Raw genomic sequence first — 22,562 nt, forward strand, 5'->3', positions numbered from 1 at the left:
GCTTCCGGAGCACGGGTTCAGCGTGATGACAACTTGACTGAACCCTAGTGGAGAGCACAGGGATAGGCGCGGGCAGTTCCGGCCCAGGGGCCGGGCTTATGAAACCCTCCCAGCTACCACACCTCGCCTCAGCTGGGCGGGGGAGGAGGAGGTCTCGCTCGGCCCCCTGAGCTGTGTCCCGCCCCCGCGCCGTGCGCAGGCGCGGACGGGCCGCACGCATTCTACGTAACGGCTGGCGGAGGTTACGTGAAGAGTGGTGCGGCGTGACTGAGCTACCTCGTCCGGCTGTGTCCTAGAGGCGTCGAGGGCAGTGAAACCGCAGTGACCCGGCAGGCGGTGGCCGGCCCGAGAGGCAGGGAGGGTAAGGCGGCAGCCGCAGGCGCGCTGGTCCGGGTTCTAGCCCTCCGTACAGGTAGGGAGCGGGCCGTGACGCGCTAGTCGGTGGCGTCGGGCTGGGCCGAGCGGTGACGCTGAGTTGCGTGGCCTAACCAGGTCCCTTTTCCCACCCCATCCCCTAAGTCCAGCCTATGGTGACATGCCTCGGTCCCCGCGCCTTCTCGCCTTTCCCGACTTTCTTAAAAACAAACCAGACTTTGTCCACCCCAGGGCCCATTTTCTGTTGGGAGTTCTGTTCGGGGTTGGAGTGACTTTTAACGGTTTTGGGGAACTTCCAGAACTGTGAGCAAATGCCAACCCGCAGAGCAAAGTTAGAGCAAGCCCACAGCGTGCCAGCAGGAAGAATGCAGCGTAGAATTGATTCTCCTTGCTGGGGAAAGACTAGACCCCGCAGGCTTAACAGAAGCAGCAACCTCTGTGGTCCGTCTTCTCTGAAGGTTTCTAACATGACATGTTTTTATCCACCATGTGTAAGGAGACAGGAGAGTGTCTCCATGATCTCCAGAAGCCTCAGGGTCTGGCCGTTGTCAGAAAGGCCTCCTCTAAAATGCCAACAAGGAATGATTCCTGCACTTAGTCCCCTTCCGTTTTTAAGTCCAGACCCAATCGCTGCGACTGCCAGGTGAGCTAGCAGAAGAAATCAGACCAGACTTGTTAGTGCTGGGGGTGCCCTGCCCCAGGAGTCTCAGGACTGCCTCTCAGGCAGGGAGTTGTGCGTTTGAGAAATGAGTTGACAGGTGCACCAGACAGACTTCTGGGAAGGAAGGCCAAGGCACAGATGGCTTGGATAATTTTAACCTAAATACCCTTAAAGGAGCTCTGTTACAGGGCTGAGTTAACTTAGGAGTGCTTCTGTGGTGTGAACGTTCTAAGTGGAAATTCACTTTGAAATGACCAGACCTTTTGTCAGGGAGTTAATCAAGTTGACTGTGCCAGTGTTAACCTTTATTTGCTTCTATTTGAAAAAGTTTAAAACTGAGATCTGAAAGAGAAACACTAAAAATGAGGTATTTTTACACCTTAAAGGGCGTTCATAAGGCACAGTGGAAGGAAGTAATGGGAACTATTTATTGAGTATCTTCTGTGTGCCGAGCACGTATCTCTTGTAATATCCACTACAGCCCTGTGAGGCAAGCAGTGAATGACTATCCCTTTTTTTGTATGTGGGGAACAGGGGTTTAAGTAATTAGCCCAGTATCATATGGCTGGCAAATGGTAGAGCTGATGTTTTAAACCGAACCTAACTCCACCAACATATGTGCTCCTTTTCGTATTTCTTCCACTTTTGACTATGAAGCTAAGGGTGTTTGGAGACACATCACGAGCCTCTTTGAGGTTGTTGTCAAGAGGGCAGCTATGTTTTCCCATAAATGTCCCCTGCTGCTAACCTCAAAGATCAAATATTGGAAAGGATATAATATTGGCCTATCCTTGGTGGCATTTCTCAAATCATTTGTGCCTTTCAAAATTTATGAACTTTGTCCAATTTTAAGAACATTTCTTGAGCAGCCGTGAGTTGCAAGGTATTGGGCAATAGCCTTTGATATTGAGCCAATTTCCTTTATGAATTTATGGTGTTGTAAATATGAGATATAGAATATTCACTATACCAGAGCACCTTGAGAGATCAGTATTGGGTTGGCCAAAAAGTTCTTTCAGTTAGTGAATATGTTGTTCAATAAAGTTCTTCATGAAAGTGAAAAATGTGTCTTTTTTGAACTTAAAACCGAACGAACTTTTTGGCCAACCCAATACATACGCCCTTTTGCCACCCATTCACTCTGTTAGTACTCAGCTCCCTGCATCCTGGCTTTCATACTTACCACTTCCTTGCAGTTGCCAATAATGATTTCCTTATTAACATTGGGAAATTTTTGGTCCATATTTTACTTGAACTTTCTGCAGCAATCGAAACCGAGCTCTGTTTCCTTCTTAGAAATATGCTTCTCCTTTGACTTCTGTGCTACCACTTTGACCAGAGTCTCTTTTTCTTTAACCATTCCTTAGATTCCCATTCCAGTTCTCCCTATTATGCACAACTCTTAGCTGTTATGATTTGTTTCAAGACTTTTTGGTGCTTTTTTTTTTTAAAACCTAACTCTTAATACTCCCTGGGGATCTCTTTCATTCTCACACCATCTCTATTTCCAGCTTAGGCGCGTATCCTGAACTCCAGGCTTATACTTCAAATGCTTCCTTTTCTCCCTTTGTAAAATAGGTTATAATACCTTTTAGGATATTGTGAAAATTAAGAGATAAATGTTAATCATGTGACATACTGCTTGAAAACACTTCAGAGTTTTCAACAAGTATTAAATTTAATTTATTGCCTTCCCCCAGTTTTTTCGCTCCTTTATTGTTTTTTTATCTCAAGGATGACTTTGTCCAGCTGTTAATCAAGCCAAAACTTGGAATCACCCCAGATCTTCCTTTCCCACATTCCTTATATTCAGTCACTTTATGCTGACAAATATAATCCTTAATACCTGTCAAATCTGTTTTCCTGTTCATTCGCAATACCACTGCCAGTTCGGTCGTGTTTTATCTCCTAATTATCTCAGCCACTTGCTGTTTTTCCCACCTCAGGTGCCCTTCTCTAATTCACCCTCTGTATGAGCTGTCAGGGTTAAATTGCAAATCTGATTGTGTCACTCTCTTACTTAAATCCTTTAGTTGATTCTAATCATCCAAACTTCTTAGTGTGGTATTTAAATAAGGATCGTCAAATAAATAAATAAATAAATAAGGATCATCATGATCTGGCCTGTGCTGGCCTCTTTAGCCTCATTTCCCCCATTTGGGTCTACAAACCCAATGTTCTATCATACCAAAGTCCTAAAATGTGCTGTTTCAGCCCTCTATGCTATAGCTCTTCCTCAGTCTGCAGTGCCTCTTCCTGAGTGCAGGAACTATCCTTTTATTTTATTTTTTGAAGAACATTTTATTATAAGAACATCATAGAAAAATTAGAAAAGTATTCAATATAAAGAAAAATAAAGGCAAAATGCCCATAATCCTATCATACATAATAACTACTATTTATATGTAGATGTATGTATGACCTTCTAAACCTTTTTGTTTGTGTATTTGCTTCTAAAACAACTTGGGTTCTAACTTCAGTCATAACAATTTTTAATAAACAAAAAGTAAGTTTGTTTTTTGTATGTATGTATGGTTTAACCGGTTTCAGATTTTCCCTGTCATACTGTAACTCATGTCCTTGAAGCTAGGTTCTCTTGGCATAGTATCTGACATGGTGATATGCTCAGTGAGGGAACATTTTATTTGATATGGTAGGATCATTTTATGAAAAGCAGTGAAAGCCAGAGGAGTTTTATTATTATTCTTTAGGTAATTGGTTAGCCTTCATTGGTGATTGAATCCTTATGTAACAAAAGTCATGTTTTAGAAGGATAAAGGTAGTTTTTAGGGAGAAGTATGGAGTAGGGAGAGAGTTGAGCAGGGGAGACCATTTAGGATAATACTGTGGTTCTTGAGTAGGTGGTGTTAGCAAAAATTGCTACTTTAAATAAGTAACAAAATCAGTGCTACTGGCTGACTTTGGAGGTGCTGCCTGAGAAGTGGTTGATAGCAGGGATTCTGGAGGCAAAACTGGCATCAGAACATAGTTCTCTGTCACTTGGTGGTTGTATTACTTAGCATTTCTGTGCCTCGTTTTCCTTATCTATGAAATGGGAATGTTAATAAAACCACTTTCTTCAGAGGGTTGTCATGAGGATTAAATTGGTTGCTTTTTGTAAAGCCTTTAGGACAGTGCCTAGCACTTTGTGTCTTAAACATTTGCTTTGATGATGATGATGATGTGCACACATAAAGTTGACCTAAGAATGAATAGCTTTTCCATTCATGTATTATTTTTATTACAACCAACAGATAGTTGCATCTCATTCTTCTTTCATTATCCCTCTTCCCAGTTTCTATATAAAGCTTTTTATAGGTGTTCAAAAACTGCATACTGAACACACAGTGTAAATGGAAACCAACCTAAAGAAATTAAATGACTAGTACAAGATTTTACAGATAACTAGTGAGAGAGTCCAGACTAGAACCCAGGCCTCTTGAACCTCACCTTATTATTCTGTATATAATGCTATGTGAAATGAACAGTATTAAATAAGAGAAAAGTGGGAGAGTCTTAGATTTATTTTTTAACTGTTTACAAAATGTGATCGGTATGTGTAGAATGGCAGTCCACTTAGGGTTTTTGTTTTTGTCTTGTTTGACTTATTTTTAAGGGGCAATGAAAGCCTTCCATGCTTTCTGTGTTGTCCTTTTGATATTTGGGAGTGTCTCTGAAGCCAAGTTTGATGATTTCGAGGATGAGGAAGACATCGTAGAGTATGATGATAATGACTTCGCTGAATTTGAGGATGTCACAGAAGACTCTGTTACTGAATCTCCTCAACGAGTGATAACCACTGAAGATGATGAAGACGAGACTACTGTGGAGTTGGAAGGGCAGGATGAAAACCAAGAAGGAGATTTTGAAGATGCAGATACCCAGGTAAAGGTTCTTTTTTATTGATTTCTTGGGAAAGTGGAAGGATGGGACAATGTGTAACTAGCACTTTCCCCAGACATTGAAAGTAATGCCCAGGTCTAAGGAGACCTTTACCCTCTGGTATGCTCATTTTTATTCAGTAGATGGAGCGCTTCTAAATGTTTGTGGTATGTTCTTGCCTTTTACATTCAACAAAAAATGAATTGTATTTTTCTCCTCTATGGAAAGCCTGGATGGAGGATGATGGAGTGGGGGTGGATATGTACTGGTGTGTGGGTGGGTGGGAATTGTATCATTTAGAGCTCAGGGTTCAAATGCATGGGGAGTCATCATTTGTTTCAAATATGTAATATCTCTCTGTTCTATGCTTGCTGCTTTCATGTTCTGTTTTCCTCTACAAATGTTGCCTATAAAAATGAGATAAAATTGCCTGTGATGTTAGTGGGGGAAAACAGATTGTGCCTCATTTTCGTAGGAGGGAGATACCGAGAGTGAACCATATGATGATGAAGAATTTGAAGGTTATGAAGACAAACCAGATACTTCTTCTAGCAAAAATAAAGACCCAATAACAATTGTCGATGTAGGTATACAGGTTTTGAATCCCAAACTAACCAACAGAATATCTTGCTGTCGTTAATCTCAGAAATATAATTAGTGACACGTAGCTGGTGTTGATGTAACATGGGAGCCATGAAAGAGTTTGACATCAGTTCTTCTGATGCAGTGGACACACGGAAAAACAACCTGTATCTTTTGTTGGGTTCTTTTTATATAAATTTATTTATTTATTTATTTATTTTTGGCTGCGTTGGGTCTTTGTTGCTGCGCTCAGGCTTTCTCTAGTTGCAGCGAGCGGGGGCTACTCTTCATTGCAGTGCACGGGCTTCTCATTGCGGTGGCTTCTCTTGTTGTGGAGCACAGGCTCTAGGCGCGCAGGCTTCAGTAGTTGCAGCACATGGGCTCAGTAGTTGTGGCTCGCGCAGCACACGGGCTTAGTTGTTCCTCGGCATGTGGGATCTTCCCGAACCAGGGCTTGAACCCATGTCCCCTGCATTGGCAGGCGGATTCTTAACCACTGTGCCACCAGGGAAGTCCCGCAACCTGTATGTTTTTATTTTAGCCTTCCTAGTTTTATTTACCAAGGAATGAAGAGGATAGACATTGGGTTTATTTGGGGGGTGGGACTCAGAATCAAGATGAATACAGAGGGCTTTCCAGCTTTTCATCCCATTTGATTATCCTCATATTTCCTTAAAGAATCTTTTACAAAGATGACCTGGAAGGACTTTCCTGGTGGCGCAGTGGTTAAGAATCTGCCTGCCAACACAGGGGACACGGGTTCAATCCCTGGTCCAAGAGGATACCACATGCCGCGGAGCAACTATGTCCGTGCGCCTCAACTACTGAGCCTGCGCTCTAGAGCCCGCGAGCCACAACTACTGAGCCCACGTGCCACAACTACTGAAACCCGCGTGCCTAGAGCCCATGCTCTGCGACAAGAGAAGCCACCGCAGTGAGAAGCCTGCATGCTGCAACAAAGAGTAGCCCCTGCTCGCTGCAACTAGAGAAAGCCCGCGCGCAACAATGAAGAGCCAACACAGCCAGATAAATAAATAAATAAATAAATAATAAATAATAAATAAAACCTTCATTAAAAAAAAAAAGCAACACTGAAAAAAAAAGATGACCTGGAAAACCGAAATGGGCATATTTTTCAAAGTATAACCATATTCAGTGGCAGTTACCTAACGTATCCACTTCCGTTTATGGGTTTTATCATTCTCCTTCATACCTTGAGTTAGACTTCGTCCTTCAGCCTCAACCAACGTTAAATGGAACGATTGTTCTTCTTTAGGTTCCTGCACACCTCCAGAACAGTTGGGAGAGTTATTATCTAGAGATTTTAATGGTGACTGGTCTGCTTGCCTACATCATGAATTATATCATCGGGAAGAATAAAAACAGTCGCCTTGCTCAGGCCTGGTTTAACACTCATAGGGAGCTTTTGGAGAGCAACTTTACCTTAGTAGGTAAGTTAGGCTAATACAAGTCTAGCCACCTGTTTGAAAACTTTCTGGTAAGAACTGCTTATTCGCTCAGTGTAAGCATCTAATAACTACTTTCATGGAGTGCTGAAGAGGATGCTTTTTTTTCTTCTCTCAAGGATCTCTTTTTTGTTAGGTTTTGCATAATGAATAAATTGCATTCATGAAATAATTTTCTCATCTTTCATCAATCATTTGCTATACAGCTTCAGATAGAATGAGACAATCAGTGTTATAAAAACAAGTTGATAAAAATCTAGCCAAAAGCAAAGAATTTTGACATTTTACATAGCTTAATAAATGCTTTCAATTCATCTTTTAGAAATTAGAAGTCCTTCAAAATTCCTTCAGGTTTTAGGCACTTTAGTGTCAGATCCACTGCAGAGGTGTACACTGATACCTTAGAGGAAGCCTTGTAATGGTGTAGTGTAGGGGGTAAGGTAGACTCACCCACCTTCACTTCAGTTTGGCTTTGAACACTTTGTTTCCCTTCGATAGCAAGCAAGTATCCATCTCTTCTGCTCTTTAGCAGGACTGTGTACTATGTTGTGCTAGGTACTTTGCATACATTGTTTCTTATTTAATCTTTAGAACAATACTGTCAGTTGGATATAGTTTCTGTTTTCCTAAGGAGGGATCTGAAGTCCAGAGAAGTGTTAAAACTTGTCTAAGCTGTTCAACCGCAACCATGATATTAGAACCTAGTCTACCTGCTTCCAAAGTCCATGCTGTCCATTGTACCATACTATTTCAGTACTTTTTGACCTGGAAATTAGGAAAAAAATAAGCAGCCTTTAATGCCTTCTACTTCGCTTGGTGTGTTTTCATTTGGTGTGTCAGTCTGCTTTACCTTGTAAAGTTGGACACATTTTTTTGTACATTAATGAATTAAATGAAGAGAGGAAATTATTGGAATTTGAGCTTTTTGTAGCTCTTAATACCACTGTTATCATTTTGCTGCAGGAAAAACAAACTTGGATAAAGTTAAATGAAAGGAAACACCGTGAAGGAGTGTTGAATAGTTAGTATTAATGGTATTTTTTATTCACTACATAAGTTGTTTTTTTTTTTTAACTTTTGGCAGAGACATTTAAACTGACTTTGCTCCATTTTGTACCTACTCTCGAGATACTTGTATTTCAAGCTGAATGTCATTAACAAGGACACATAAGTAATGCTAGAGTCCATAATTTTTTAATGGCAACAATAAAGCATTTTAGAAGTAAAAGGAATAATGCTCATCTGTTGTAATCTATGTCTAAAGGAGAGTTCTATAAGATAGCTAAGTATTGTTAACCTAAAGGTACCATCATTTGGGGGTCAGAGTAGAAGAGTGTGTGGTGATTAGGCCCCAACATTTCCAGTGAATCATGTTAATGGTTTTACCCCTAGGGGATGATGGAACTAACAAAGAAGCCACCAGCACAGGAAAGCTGAACCAGGAGAACGAGCACATTTACAACCTGTGGTGTTCTGGTCGAGTGTGCTGTGAGGGCATGCTTATCCAGCTGAGGGTAAGTAGGGAATTTCTGGTACAGTGTGTGTCTTCCTTTCATTTTTTCCAGCGTGATCCCAAGTCCTGTAAGATCAGTGTCTAATTGTTTTCATGTTTGACTTAAAATGAGATCTAAAAATTATCTTTTGGGAATTCCCTGGTGGTCCAGTGGTTAAGACTCTGCGCTTCCACTGCAGGAGGCCCTGGTTCGATCCCTGGTCAGGGAACTAAGATCCTGCAAGCCACGCGGCACAGCCAAATAAATAAGTAAATAAAAATCATCTTTTTTACTGACTGGCAAATGTAGAGTATATTTGATGAAGCATTTGAGTCCCCCTCCAATGTCTTCTCCTTATAGCAAACAGAAGTTGCAATTGTTCTCTTGGGTTTTTTTTGTTTTTTAGTTCCTCAAGAGACAGGACTTACTGAATGTCCTGGCCCGGATGATGAGGCCAGTGAGTGATCAAGTGGTATGTATTCATTCTGCTGGTTTTCTCTGTACAGATTGAATTCTTAACTTCTTAGAGCTTGTTCCATTTCTTGCCAGGATTATATTTGGACTTTCTAACAACTTGTGTCCCTTGCCCAAAAAATGGAACCTTTTCTATCTAGACAGATCATCTTCCACTCAGTGTGAAACTGGGGGTGGAGGTGCAGATGGGTGTGAGGAGACGTATGTGCTTTTTGTGGGGAAAGAGGTAATACTCTGTCACCAGGTAGATCAACAGAATCAACCTGGATGATGGAGGGAAAAAACAGTTGTCACAGACCATTTGCCCTCACATCTGATTCTGCTTTTGGTGTCTGCTTTTATCTTTGGCAGTAGGCTGGGTTTCTTTTCAAATATTTTTTGCCTCAAGTAATACATCTTGGGCTGAATGAGTTCATAACACAATATGGAGACCTTATTGTTTGGTATACTTTCTTTCCTTTGCTAAATTAACATATTAATCTGAAAATTGTGTCCTTCATTAGAAATGCCACATTCCCCCTCCCTTCATTCTTCCAATAAATAATTGTGCTGACTCCCACTGCTGCAAGAAACAAAAATACATGAGACAGTCTTTTATATAAGCTAGTAGAACAAGAAATGTATGCATATATATCAAAATACAAAGTAGTATTTGGTTAATAAGTGCTATATTGGTAATATAATTAGGTACTTTTTATTGGATTGAAACGCAATTGTTATTTTAAAGGTCTTATTGTTAGTTGGAAACCTGTTTCTTTTATTTATTTTAATTTTTCTAATGTGGCCACTGATGATTTTACCCACTAGTTTTTAGAGCCTCTTCAGTTAAAACTCAAAGGAGGAAGTTTTGCTGCATCTTCAGCCATCTTTTTGTAGGAATTATTCTTTAGAGTGTTGTGTTAATCGTTTTCAGTTCTTTCCTGAGGTAGATTTAATCTCTTTTCCTCTGAGCCAGCCAGCCTTTTACTTTTTTTGCTGTTTTTTGGGGTTTTTTTTCCCTGCAATGAAAAGCAGCCTCAACAAAAATATGGGTTTTTTATATTTTTAAGCCTTTTTATGTGGGTTCTGCTTAAGGTGTTACTTTGTGTAGTTTCCCCTCAATGATAAAAGAACAGAAAACCTTTTCTTTAGCAACTGCCATCTTGCCAGATCTTTGCTATATTTCCCTACATTAACATTTCCCTTCTTCCACATATATACTGGTAGTTTTTGACCCAAACTTTTAAAGATATAGTTAATAAGACAAATAGGGCCATGTTTTATCACACCAGACTCTAGGCTTATAACTTTATCTCTCTGGCCCAATGTAGAGTATTAAAAACTGTTTAACCTGCCTCTGGGGTGTTTCCAACACCAACAACCAGTTCTCTGATTCTCCAGATACCAGTTGGGTGTCCAACAATTCAATCCAATTCTCATATCATCTACTTGGAGTTAGTGCCAGATCCCACAAGTTAAAGGTCTCATTCCCACAAGATTGCCCACACTTCAGATGCCAGTTGCAGGCCCCAGGCCGCCATACTTCTGACTGCCCAGCTATAAATCTAGAGTTCCCACAGCCCTCCCCTCCAATTCAATAATTTTCTAGAATAGCTCACAGAACTCAGGAAAACACTTTACTTACATTTACCAGTTCATTGTAAAGGCTACAATTCAGGAACAGCCAAATGGAAGAGAGGCGTGGGGGTGGGGTGGTGCACAGAGCTTCCATGCCTCTGGAGCTTGGACCCTTCTTCATAGGGTCATTTAGGCTGTTGGCAGAATTCAGCTCCCTGTGGTTGCAAGTTCCTATTTTCCTGCTAGTTGTCGCCGGGAACCGCTCTTAGCTCCTAGAGGCTATTCTCAGGTCCTTGCCACGTGATTCCCCTCCGCCCCATAGCCCTTTCACACTTTCACTCTTTCTTCAAGTAGGGTCCAGTCCCTTTTGAGGACTCACTTGATTAGGTCAGTCCACCCAGGATAGTGTCCCTTTTGATTAACTCAAAGTCAACTGATCAAGGACCATCTGCCATGTAACACAGCGTAATCATGGTAATGATAATACCATCACATTCACAAGTCCTGCTCACATTCAAGGGGAGGATGTATACACCAGCAGGTAGGAATATTGGGGGCTGTCTTAGAAATCTGCCTATCACAGAACCTAACAGGTGAGTTTTGTTGGTTTTTTTTTAAAGCAAATAAAAGTAACCATGAATGATGAAGACATGGATACCTATGTGTTTGCTGTTGGTACTCGGAAAGCCTTGGTACGACTACAGAAAGAGATGCAGGATCTGGTATGTCAGGTTCTTTTTCAAATATGTAGAAACTGTGCCTCTTTATTACATAAATGTTTGACTTCAGAGCATAAGATAATTATATCACTTGAACAGTTGTATCACTTTGAAATAGGTCAGTACATATTCTCTTGAGAAGAAAAAGTCCTTGTGCATAATAAAACATCATGTCTTACTTTCAACTGCGTCTTCCTCTAGAGTGAGTTTTGTAGTGACAAACCTAAGTCTGGAGCGAAGTATGGACTGCCTGACTCCTTGGCCATCCTGTCAGAGATGGGAGAAGTCACAGAGGGAATGATGGATACAAAGGTAAATACAATAGAAGACATACATTTGTAGACCATTTACAGGGCAGTCTCCCTGAAAGTTACACTGTACAAATTCTTCATTTTTATCTTCCTTTCCCACACAACCATTAAAATACTTTCTGTAAACAATAGATTCACTTGTCGAAAAGACAGTTTTATTAGTCAAGAAATTCTCTCTAAATCAAGAACAGATTGTCCCTAGGATTGCTAATGGCTTTCAGGTTTTTTGAAAAAGCACTACTACTTTAATCCTTATCACCATGTCATTTAGTACATTTTTTAAAGTTTCAGTTAGTATAGAAGACAGGTATGTAAAGAGCTATTTTTTTCCTATTGGTTGTGTATGGTAACAGCACATCTTAGTATCATAAAAATATAGGAAAGCTCAAAGACAGTTCTAAATGTAAGTTCTGGGTGATGTGGTTGTGAAGAATTCCTAAAATTATTTTAGATTTTATGTTCATGCTTTCACTCGTATTTTGAACACTATTTTGAGATATATTTTCAGCTGCTCAATTTTGATCATTGGTGTGACTAAAGAAAGGCAGTAGTTTCATCATAGGGAGAGTCCTTATTTAAATTTAATTTTTTTAAGCTTTAGCCTTCATGACATTGTGCAAAAGTAAGGAGGATTAAAGAGTGAATATCTTTATGAAAAAAGAGAAGTGCATCAAACCTACTTTAAAAAAAATAATTTTCTTTTCTTATTTCAGATGGTTCACTTTCTTACACACTATGCTGACAAGATTGAATCTGTTCATTTTTCAGACCAGTTCTCTGGTCCAAAAATTATGCAAGAGTACGTATAAAATAAAAATATTGAAATCAGTTTTCTTCACTAGCTTTCTGTGTTGAAACACCTGCAAGGTGCTTCTGCAATTTCTCTTCCCAAATGAGTGAGGGAAGTTGGTGACAGCATCCAAGTTTTCCTTTGCTTTGACTGCATGCATCGTGAAGGTAATTGAAAACCTATGGGGGACAATCAAATAAGCCTCCCCAGTTTGCACGTGTCACCACATGTATGCATCACCCACTCAGTGAGGTAAATGAGAATCTAACAGAATGGCTAATACTAAGAAAATGCAATTGGTAATCTCTGTCCTTTGTAGTCTAGGGTTGTTGCTTTTTGGTTTTCTTTTTCCTTTTATGATGTGAATCTGTCTGTGATGTTTGACTTGTGTTTGATTGCAGGTGTATGCATTTTGTAATTCATGGCCTTTTCCGGCTTTCTTCTTTGAATGGTTGAGTGATTATATTCTTTCTAGTGTATTATCAGACACCCTTAATGCCCATAAAGTTTCTGGCTTTATAGTAATATTGTTCGAATGTAAATATTCAGGGCTTGAATTTGCTGTTTGATTTCACATCCTGTCGCAGGAGAGCATATTTAAGTTTACCCTTGGTGTAGAATTGGTTCTGACCTAAATTTTTGGCTAAGGACTGTGGAGTTGAATACAGTTAAAAGCCAATTTGAATTTTAATTTTCTGTCAGAATCACTATGGTAATCAAAATTACTTATGCCTCTAGATGGTGTTGGATCATCCTTGCCTTGCTCAACTCAATAATAACACTGTGGACAAAGTATCACATTGCGGCATTCATGGAGCATTTTGTATGTGGGGGGAGGTGTGGAGGGTTGAAAGTCAAAGATTACAAGAGGATTCTTTGGGGAGTCAGAACTAAATTATATATGCTATAGTAGATTATTTCTCAACTTATTCTGAGCCTGACTCAAAAATAAGATCCTTCATCATAGGAAGATAGATAAAGAGTTGGAAATAAAACATAAAAATCCATCAAAATAAACAAAAAGGTTATGTAAAATATGGGCCTCATACTTAAATACAGGCTCATTTCTGGCTCCCCAGGTGAGATGGAATTATCCTGCCTGGAGGGGACATCACTGGAGGTGTTGAAGGATAGGATAAAGATCACTTGGGAATGCATCCATCAGGTAGAAGAGTGGACCAGATGACCTGTAAAGCTCCTTCGGGCTCTGAGATTGTATTTGACTTGGGGATGCCAAGCCAAATACTGTGCTGATTATTTGCACAGGTATCTGTTCATCTAAGTGAATTGGGTGACTTATGTGCATGGGAAGTATCTCTCTCTTGTGTTCTTTCTAAGTAACTCTTTCTTTTATGACAGGGAAGGTCAGCCTTTAAAGCTACCTGACACTAAGAGGACACTATTGTTTACATTTAATGGTAAGTGTTCTGTGTCCTGTCTGAGTTCTTTGTTTTCTGTGAGATGATCTTAAGGAGAGTATTGTTTCTTTCTAAATGATAGCTATAAAAAACTACATTAAAACTAACCCCAGGGATTTCCCTGGCGGTCCAGTGGTTCAGACTTGGCTTTCCAATGCAGGGGGTGCCGGTTCGATCCCTGTTCAGGGAGCTAAGATCTCACATGCCTTGCGGCCAAAAAACCCAAAACATATAACAGACTCAATATTGTAACAAATTCAATAAAGACTTAAAAAAAATGGTCCACATCAAAAAAAAAATCTTTAAAAAAAACCACCTCATGCCAGCTTATTGGTTTTTTGGTTTCTTCAATAAGAGATCCTTTTATATATTTTAATTTCTATTTTCTGCTGCATTTTAGCTGCCTAAGAAACTTGGAGAAAGGAGCCTATTAATACAAAAAGAAAAAAAAGTTAATACAAGAAGTATGAATGCTGCCATTAACTCAATAGGAAAATGGTTTTGTTTTCCAGTGCCTGGCTCAGGTAACACTTACCCAAAGGATATGGAGGCTTTACTACCCCTGATGAACATGGTGATTTATTCTATTGATAAAGCCAAAAAGTTTCGACTCAACAGAGAAGTAAGACCTGCAGCCTTTATTATAAGTTGGAGCCTTTTATTGTGTTTTTCCCCCAAGGGGCGGCGGGGAGGGGGGTCAGCTTTCGATTATTTCAGTGATTTTATCTTTGCTAGTTGACTTAAAAGTGCTACATGGGAGTGGTTTTATGAAAGAATATTAAATGGGATTTTGTTTCTGTTGGATTGAAATGGATTTCTTATAAATTGCTTTGTTTCCTGGGGAAAGGGCAAACAAAAAGCAGACAAGAACCGAGCTCGAGTGGAGGAGAACTTCTTGAAGCTGACGCATGTGCAGAGACAGGAAGCTGCCCAGTCTCGGCGTGAGGAGAAGAAAAGAGCAGAGAAGGAGCGAATCATGAATGAGGAAGATCCTGAGAAACAGCGCAGGCTGGAGGTAAGACAAACTTTTCTTATCACCGGGGTAAAACTCAGATTTATAAGGATGCCTATTTGTGCCACATTGGCTGTTAAGGTAATTCTGTGTAGGAATGTACACAGGCTAAAAGCTTAGCATTTTCTCAGCACTTGGGACAGTTAGTTGATAGCACTGTAAAAAAAGAATAATCCTTCCTGTTCAAACCACGTTAGATTGAGTCTCGATCCTGGAGAATGATATGAGTTATCCTGTTCCCCCAGCACAGGCCCTTTTGGAAAGTTCCACTGTCATCTCTCAAGCCAAACACTTACTAAGGTAGAAAGAAATTTGGAATTTTAATAGAGGCTAGGACATGTGCCCTATGGTCCAAATAAACTTGTTTTGTAAAAATTTTATTTTGATTATAGAATTAGAGAATTCTAATATTTTTTGTTTGTATTTTGTTTTCTATTTTGTACATAACTAGAATCTCAAACTCAAGAGCTTTTTAAGGCTGTAGTCTGTTATGTTTCAAACATCAGCATGTTCTCATGTTTTGTGAAGTAAGATGCTGTAGTCCAGCTCTAAAATTTTAAACCTTGCAAATGCTGGTCAAAAAAGAGGAGTTCTGGGAAATGTGAATTTTAATGTGAATAACCTCAAGGATTGAAGAAAATTCTTGTAAGTGGAGGAGGCAGGCTGCCAAGAAAAAGTGAGCCACTGGACTTCCCTGGTGGCACAGTGGTTAAGAATCCGCCTGCCAGTGCAGGGGACACGGGTTCGAGCCCTGGTCCGGGAAGATCCCACATGCCCCGGAGCAACTAAGCCTGTGCGCCACAACTACTAGAAGCCTGCGCGCCCTAGAGCCCGCGAGACACAACTACTGAAGCCCGTGTGCCTAGAGCCCGTGCTCTGCAACAAGAGAAGCCACCACAGTGAGAAGCCCGCGCACCTCAACAAAGAGTAGCCCCCACTCCCCGCAACTAGAGAAAGTCCGCGTGCAGCAACGAAGACCCAACACAGCCAAAAATAAATTAATTAATTTTTAAAAAAAGAAAAAAAAAAGTGAGCCCCTGTGCGGCACTTTAGTTGCTGGTAGAGTCATTAATGCTGTTGAGTGTAGTGCCCAGAGTACCACAGCCCTCCTCTCATCCTTTCTCATCAATCTTTGTTTGATTTGGTTTCGTTTAGTTGATGGATATTTTTCCCCTGAAAATAGAGCTCTGTGTTCATGTAGTCTTCTTTATAAATATAAATGGCTTTTTAACAGATACACAGGAAGAATCTACATGGACTCATTAATAGATAATGCCTTTCGTTTTTCTATGAAAAAAAAGTTCTCCAGTTATTTCTAGAGTTTGAAACTATAGTAGGTTTAAGTAAAAGAGGGGCCCAGAACTTAAGTCAGATTGTAAGTTGCTTGTGGGTGTAAACCATGTACTTTTTAGAACCACCACTTTATAGTATCTAGGCCTAGGTACCTTGTAAAAAGATCTAGTGAATTAAATGGGAAAGGAGCCAAACAAAACACAAAAAACCCTGTAGTGAATTTCCGGCTTGAATGGCTCATTTATACCAATGATCTGGACCTTCCTGCCACTACTGGTAGAGCTTTGTTTTGTTTTGTTACATATTTAATTTGAAAAGTATAGAGAAATGTATACACAGACATTAACATTAACCTTAATTCTACCATGTAAGAACAATGTAACATAATACTTCAGACAGGTCCCATCCCTAAAAGTAACCACTGTTAACACAAGTTTATTTAGTTCCTCAACTGTGTATATTCAGTCTACATATTCCATTTCTTAATGTAGATCATCTTATAAACTTTTTATATTAAAAATATAGCAATCTTTCAAGAAAGTGTCTTTCCATATTTGTTCTTTTTTATTTCTTGAAGAAAACAATCCTAGGAGAGAAAAAGAGAGATTGGCTGCCAGTAAGAAGTTGTACCAGTTCATACTTTTACCAGTACATGATATGAGAGCTCCTCTTTACTCATGTCTTTATGAAAACTATTTAACAAGTTTTTGAATGTATGACTGTTAGTGGGGAAATGGTATCTCATTTGTTTTGGCAGTTTTTGAATTATTGAACATTTTTCACATATTTATGGACATTAACATAAACATGTTTCTTAAATATGTTGATGTAAACAGATTTCTTCTCTTAATCACTATACTGTATTCTGTGCATTGGTAGTTTTACACATGTGTATAGTATGTAATATGGTAAGGGATGGATAGTGTTGGGGAAAGAATGAGTATGGTGGAGGTAAGAGTTTGGACAGTGGGAAAGGGACCTTGGGACAGTCTTTTGACCATTTTATATAGCTGTCCCAGAAGAGTATAGCTCCTGACAAATATGCTATTGCTGTTTGCTTGCTACTGAGCCCTCACAAGAGGCAGCAGCTGCCAAAGGAGGTGGCTTCATTCCTGCCTCTGTGAACCCAAACTCAGAATGCATTTTTCCATTGAAGTGGTGTTAACAATGATGGCTCAATTCTTCAAGATAGTTACACAGTAGCACAGCTTTGGATAGATACTCATTCAGGCTTACCCTGCTGTATTGATGGTTAGTGGATAGTTTTTTGTTAGCAAGTGTGAGAACCTGACAGAGTCAGTAGTTCCCAAACCAACAATTTACAAATCACCCTTTGAAACATAATTTGTTATACTGTCGAGGACTATATATATACTAAGTTTTTCTGTTTTTCCTCTTCCATATTTTCTCAGTCCTGTACCAGTGGAGGAGTATGTTTATCAGAACATTTCTACCTTAAACCCCTAAAAAAATTAGGCTTGAGATTGCAGCTGAAATAAGCTTTAATCAGACGTGGCTACTGTTAACTAACCGTGAGGTCATAACTTGACTTGGCCTGTAAGGCTTCCCTCAGTACAGGTGATAAAAACCAGTGACTTTTGCTACCAAAATAATGTGTTTGAAGCTCTTTCTCCTTTTACACAACCTCCTAATTCCTAAATAAAAATATGATAAAAATTCCCAGTTGAACATTATGAATTGAAAAGTGTTGTGCTTGGGCATAAAGTCTATGCTAATAAGAAGAGATTTATAATTAATAATCTGATCAAACAAGATCTTAAGGTTTTCTGAACTGAAATACGAATCCTTGGCAGATACATATGTTATGATGAAAGTTGGGCTAGTGTTTCCTGTGTTTAGGAAAAATCAGACCAGAATAACAAAGTCTGCTTAAGTGTATAGTGTTTAATTTCTCTCTAACTTGAGATTTTAGTTATCTTTACTTCATTTCAATGTAATTTTCATTAACCAACATACATATTAGCAATTCTTATAACTATCTTCTGGAATGTTATTTGTGGTGCTAGCCTAAATAGTATAGGCAGTATTCTAGTTTTGACTTTTTTTTAAACAAGTACTGAAATCTTAGTTTGCATTCCCTCTTTCTCTCTAGGAAGCTGCCTTGAGGCGTGAGCAAAAGAAATTGGAGAAGAAGCAAATGAAAATGAAACAAATCAAAGTGAAAGCCATGTAAAGTCATCCAAGAGATCTGAGTCCTTATGCCACCTGTAAGCTCTGAATTCACAGAAAACAAAAAATACCAGTTCATTTCTCATTGTAAAGTTTCCCAGTGACTGAGAAATCCTTACTTCATCATGTGTTCTGTTTTTGGTGTGGAGTTTTACAAAGGTTATAGATACATTGGAAGGACTCTGTTACAGTAATTTTCTTCCAGATAATCAGATTATTTTGATTATTTTATAAAAGGAATAATATATGAAATCTGTGTAGTTTCAAAACATTTTTAAAATTATAACATGAATCAGTACTTCTAGTGCTTGATATTTGAAGAAATATCATGAAATTTATAGATATATAATTAGATTGTTACTTTTTGTTTAAACTAGACAGTTGAAATGGCTATGAAGACTGACTCTAAACCAAGATTCCACAGATAACTATTGGAATTGCACAATAAACATTGCTTGGTGTTCTCTTCTGTGTCTACATGAAACTTGTAAAAAAATAAAATTTAGAACACTATATGTGATACTGAGATTTCAGGGACTCAACAGTCTGGTTCAGTATATGTTTTATAGGTGGGAGGTGCTGATGACAGTATGATAGGATATCTTTAGGCTTTAGGATACTTACATGTATGTGGAAAATTCTAGGGATAGGTAGTACAGGAGCACGGTTTCCTCCTTACCTGATACCATGAGCTAATGACAATGTGAATGCTGTATTTTAAGTGGTTGTATGTTTTCTTGAGTAACAAATGCATGAAAAATTAACTGCTTCACCTAGATGAGATCAGTGGTCTATGCGAAGTCACAAAAGTTTTCCTTCTTGGTCGCTGCAACCTATGGGATGTTCACGGAGAAGCTCTGTTCTCTGTGTTATGGCCATGTCCCTTTGCTTCTCCTTCTGCTTTTATCTCTTCCACAGTTGAGACTGGGTATATTCTTTCAAAGAAATAGCCATGAATATGCATAAACTACTTTTAAAAATGAGCTTTCCTAGACTATTGAGAGTTCCTTCTGCCTCTTGAGGAAGGAACTCTTGGGGGAGAGGCCCATCTATCTGCACGAGCATTTAGCTTGTTCAGATCTCTGCATTTTATAAATGCTTCCTACTAAGAAAGCATTTTTTAAGTCACTGCTTGTACCAGGTAATTTTTGCTGGGGATGGGAAAGGGTTGGGTTTTTTGTGGGAGAGGGGTGGGTGGGTATTTTTTGTTGATGCTTTATGTGCAGGTGTGTTCTGAGGCAATAACAAGTTGCTGTGAAAACAGCATGTGCTGCTGCCTTTGTAACTGCATGGAAACTTTTCACATGGGTTTTTCTCTAGGTTAATGCAGAAATGTATAAACTGGGAGATGCAAATGTAATTTTTTTAACAGTTCATGAAATTAAGTTATTAAAATAACAAAATTTAATTACCTTAATGCTATATAATTCTAGAATTAGCCTTGTTTTACAAACCTTTAATCTGCATTTTAGAAATCAAAGTTGGTATGCTTAGCTATCTTTTGATTGATAAAAGCTTTCTTAAAGTCCCACACATTTGGACCATGGCAGCTAATTTTGTAATTTAAGCATTCATATGAACTACCTATGGACATATATTAAACTAATTGACAAAAGTCTCAGAGTGCCGCCTTTACTTTTCTGGGGTTGCCCTACAAGAGTATAAGCCCATAGGAATGTTCTTCTTGTTCAATAAAAGTCAGCACTGAAGTGCTTTTCCCTCAAAAGAGTTAGCATTGACAGTAATCCTTTAGTTGTTACCAGTTTTTGGTGTTTTGTTTTGTTTTTCGGCTGTGCTGCACGGCTTGCGGGATCTTGGTTCCCCAACGAGGGATCAAACCTGCGCCCTCGGCAGTGAAAGCGTGCAGTCCTAACCACTGGACCACCAGGGAATTTCCACTAGTTATTTTAATTAATGTTTTATATTTTTAGAGCCCCATTATGTCATTGATGGGCTTCTCCCCAGAGTCCCCCACTAGAGTTGAGACACCCTTGTCTCTCCTGTGACTGAGAGGACAAAGAGAGGAGAATGTTGTTGACTGGCACACGTTGGAAAACCTGTCTCGTCCTCCAGTCTTGTCTGCATTGCCTGGGCACTTAGCAATACCACAGCAAGTGCTGGACTGGAAGATAGAGACTTGGCCTTTAGTGCCGGCAAAACCAGTTACTAATCCTTTGACTTTGGGCAGGTAACCTCTTTGAGTCTCTGTTCTGATCTTCCTTCTACAAAGTAAGGGAAGTAATTATTTTCTCTACCTACCTCAAATGTAGGTCAACACCAAGAGGTAATATATGTAAAATTCTCCTGTAAATGGTAGCACTTTAAAAAATGTATCATCTAGGCCTATTCTCCAAGTGGTGTATTTTTGCTTTATTCTGTTTTGCTTTTCTTTCTCTCAGTGGAAACCAAGCAGATCCTTTCAGAGTTCTCTAACTTTATCTGCAAAACTTGACAGGGTATTATTGGGGTGGGGGGGGATAGTTTACAATTCTGTTTCCTTAATAATAGAAACTTTCCTTGTCAGGCACCAGATGTGAAACTCTTTTCTTTAGATGGAACTTAGACCAAAGAAAAACATTAATTGGCATTCTCATTCCACCCATCCAATAGGAATTGGAAACGTGAAAATTACTTAGAGCAGTGTTGTACGAGGATCTAGTCGTTTTGGTGTGAGGGATGAAATACTGTACTTAATCACCCCCGATTCTCTTTCCTTACTGTTCCTGGCTCCATGAATTCAAATTCATGCTTTGAATTATTTGAAAGCGTGTAAGAGGGAGAAGACAGTTATACCCATAAGAGTGGCTTCTATTACACACTACTAAAACAATAGTGAAAAGTATTTTCTCAGTTTCTGGAGTTTGGTGATGGGCTAAAGATTTATTTGCATTTGGAAAAAAGTGTAATGTTTTTATCTTTGCACAAGTTGAATGCCATCTTCTCAGCTCTGTGAACTGAGAAGTAATACCAATTTCAGAAGAAGGTTTTTTGTTGTTGTTTTTTTCCCTGAAAGGGAGAACTTTGTGTCTATTACTAACTGCTCTTAATGGATATTATTAGGTTATATTTTCATCTTCTAAAATTAATTGTCCTCTTTAATTTCACCTATTTTGCTTTTCCAAATAGTGTAACTTTTATTTATGTAAAAGACACCCAGGCCTTTTAAAGTATTCAGTTCCATGGGAGTTATTTGGAGATCAGATAATATCATACAGGCTTAGGTTATTTGTTGTAACAACTTTGCGTTCCAGCACATTTCCAACTTAAATGCTTAAATAGCTTTCTTTTGCCTCTTTTTCTTGCATGTTAACTGCATCACTTAGCAAGGTTGTAGCAAAGCTAGAATTGAAGCTAGTTTTCTGCTTCAGGAAAGAGCCCTGGGTTTGTGGGTAGGGAGCCAGGTGCTGTCCTAGTGCTGTAACAAGTCTCTTTCCTTAGCTATAGGTGGGCATCATCTACTCTGCCCTTTCTAAAATGCCTTTTCAGAGGATATTAGATAACATGTATAAAGTGCTTTGACACATAAAATGCTCTATAAAATAGTCCTGCTCAACTTGTTAAACTACACATTGTAAGCATTTCTAGCTCTCACTTGAGTATTGTAGGCAATTAGTTTTACCTTTCTCACAGTTAATTTATGTGGTATCTTGAAGAGGGCAGTGCACTCCGGGTGCTCAGGGTTAAAAACAAAATAGCCAGGATCTTCAGTCCATCTCCATTCCTCTAGGCTTCAAGCAAGTTTCAGAAGGCTCCAGAAATCTTGGAGAGTCCCAGCCCTTATGATACATAAGTGAAAAGCAATAGGGAGTTTGTGCATCCCATGACTCAAGTCAAAAGCAAAGCAAGGAGAAACTGAGTTTGTAAACTCTCAAAATTGACCTTTCATTACACCAGTTTTCTAATTAATCTGGATTTAGGAGGCCCTTTTGCAAGGAAATTTGCTCCTTGAAACAGAGTCTAGGCCAAAAGTTTCTCAAAATATCTTTTGTGGGCAGTCATGAAGATGGTGAGATCTTTTAGCCCCCTTGACCAACTGACATCCAGTTAGAAAATGACATAGCTACTGGGCTGGACATTAGAACAGATGAGAAGTACTTCCGTGTTTAAATTCCCCATTGTGGTGGCTGCATCAAGCCTGGCATCTTTCAGGCACTGACTCCTCTAGTACCCTTGATTCCAAAGACCACACGTGAAGAAGGTCTTTTCAAGAGAACATCGCGGGGGACTTCCCTGGTGGCACAGTGGTTAAGAATCCACCTGCCAATGCAGGGGACGCGGGTCCAATCCCTAGTCCTGGAGGATCCCATATGCTGCGGAGCAACTAAGCTCCTGCACCACA

The 22,562-nt window shown here is 39.4% G+C and overlaps 1 protein-coding gene across 2 annotated transcripts; it reads left to right on the top strand.

The window, feature by feature from the left end:
* Positions 1 to 193: 193 nt before the first annotated feature.
* On the top strand, positions 194 to 18,687 carry CCDC47 (coiled-coil domain containing 47). 2 transcript variants are annotated; one of them, XM_082442093.1, is made up of 13 exons: positions 194 to 361; positions 4,653 to 4,921; positions 5,394 to 5,501; positions 6,777 to 6,951; positions 8,359 to 8,480; positions 8,866 to 8,931; positions 11,111 to 11,212; positions 11,411 to 11,521; positions 12,234 to 12,319; positions 13,670 to 13,728; positions 14,241 to 14,350; positions 14,576 to 14,743; positions 18,147 to 18,687. In XM_082442093.1, exons 2-13 carry the CDS (start codon positions 4,658 to 4,660, stop codon positions 18,225 to 18,227), a joined length of 1,452 nt encoding a protein of 483 aa, XP_082298219.1. In that variant the 5' UTR covers positions 194 to 361; positions 4,653 to 4,657; the 3' UTR covers positions 18,228 to 18,687. The 2 variants fall into 2 exon arrangements, with proteins under 2 accessions (XP_082298219.1, XP_082298218.1); XM_082442092.1 differs by having other exon boundaries at positions 195 to 412.
* Positions 18,688 to 22,562: the final 3,875 nt, after the last annotated feature.

This window comes from Balaenoptera physalus (genome assembly GCF_965194825.1).
Source record: "Balaenoptera physalus genome assembly, chromosome: 20".
NCBI lineage: Eukaryota > Metazoa > Chordata > Mammalia > Artiodactyla > Balaenopteridae > Balaenoptera > Balaenoptera physalus.

Coding starts and splice junctions, on each gene's coding strand:
- CCDC47 (XM_082442093.1), top strand. CDS start 4,658: ATGAAAGCCTTCCATGCTTTCTGTGTTGTCCTTTTGATATTTGGGAGT. Junction 11,522..12,233: donor AGGGAATGATGGATACAAAG/GTAAATACAATA, acceptor TTCTTATTTCAG/ATGGTTCACTTTCTTACACA. Junction 12,320..13,669: donor GGTCCAAAAATTATGCAAGA/GTACGTATAAAA, acceptor CTTTTATGACAG/GGAAGGTCAGCCTTTAAAGC.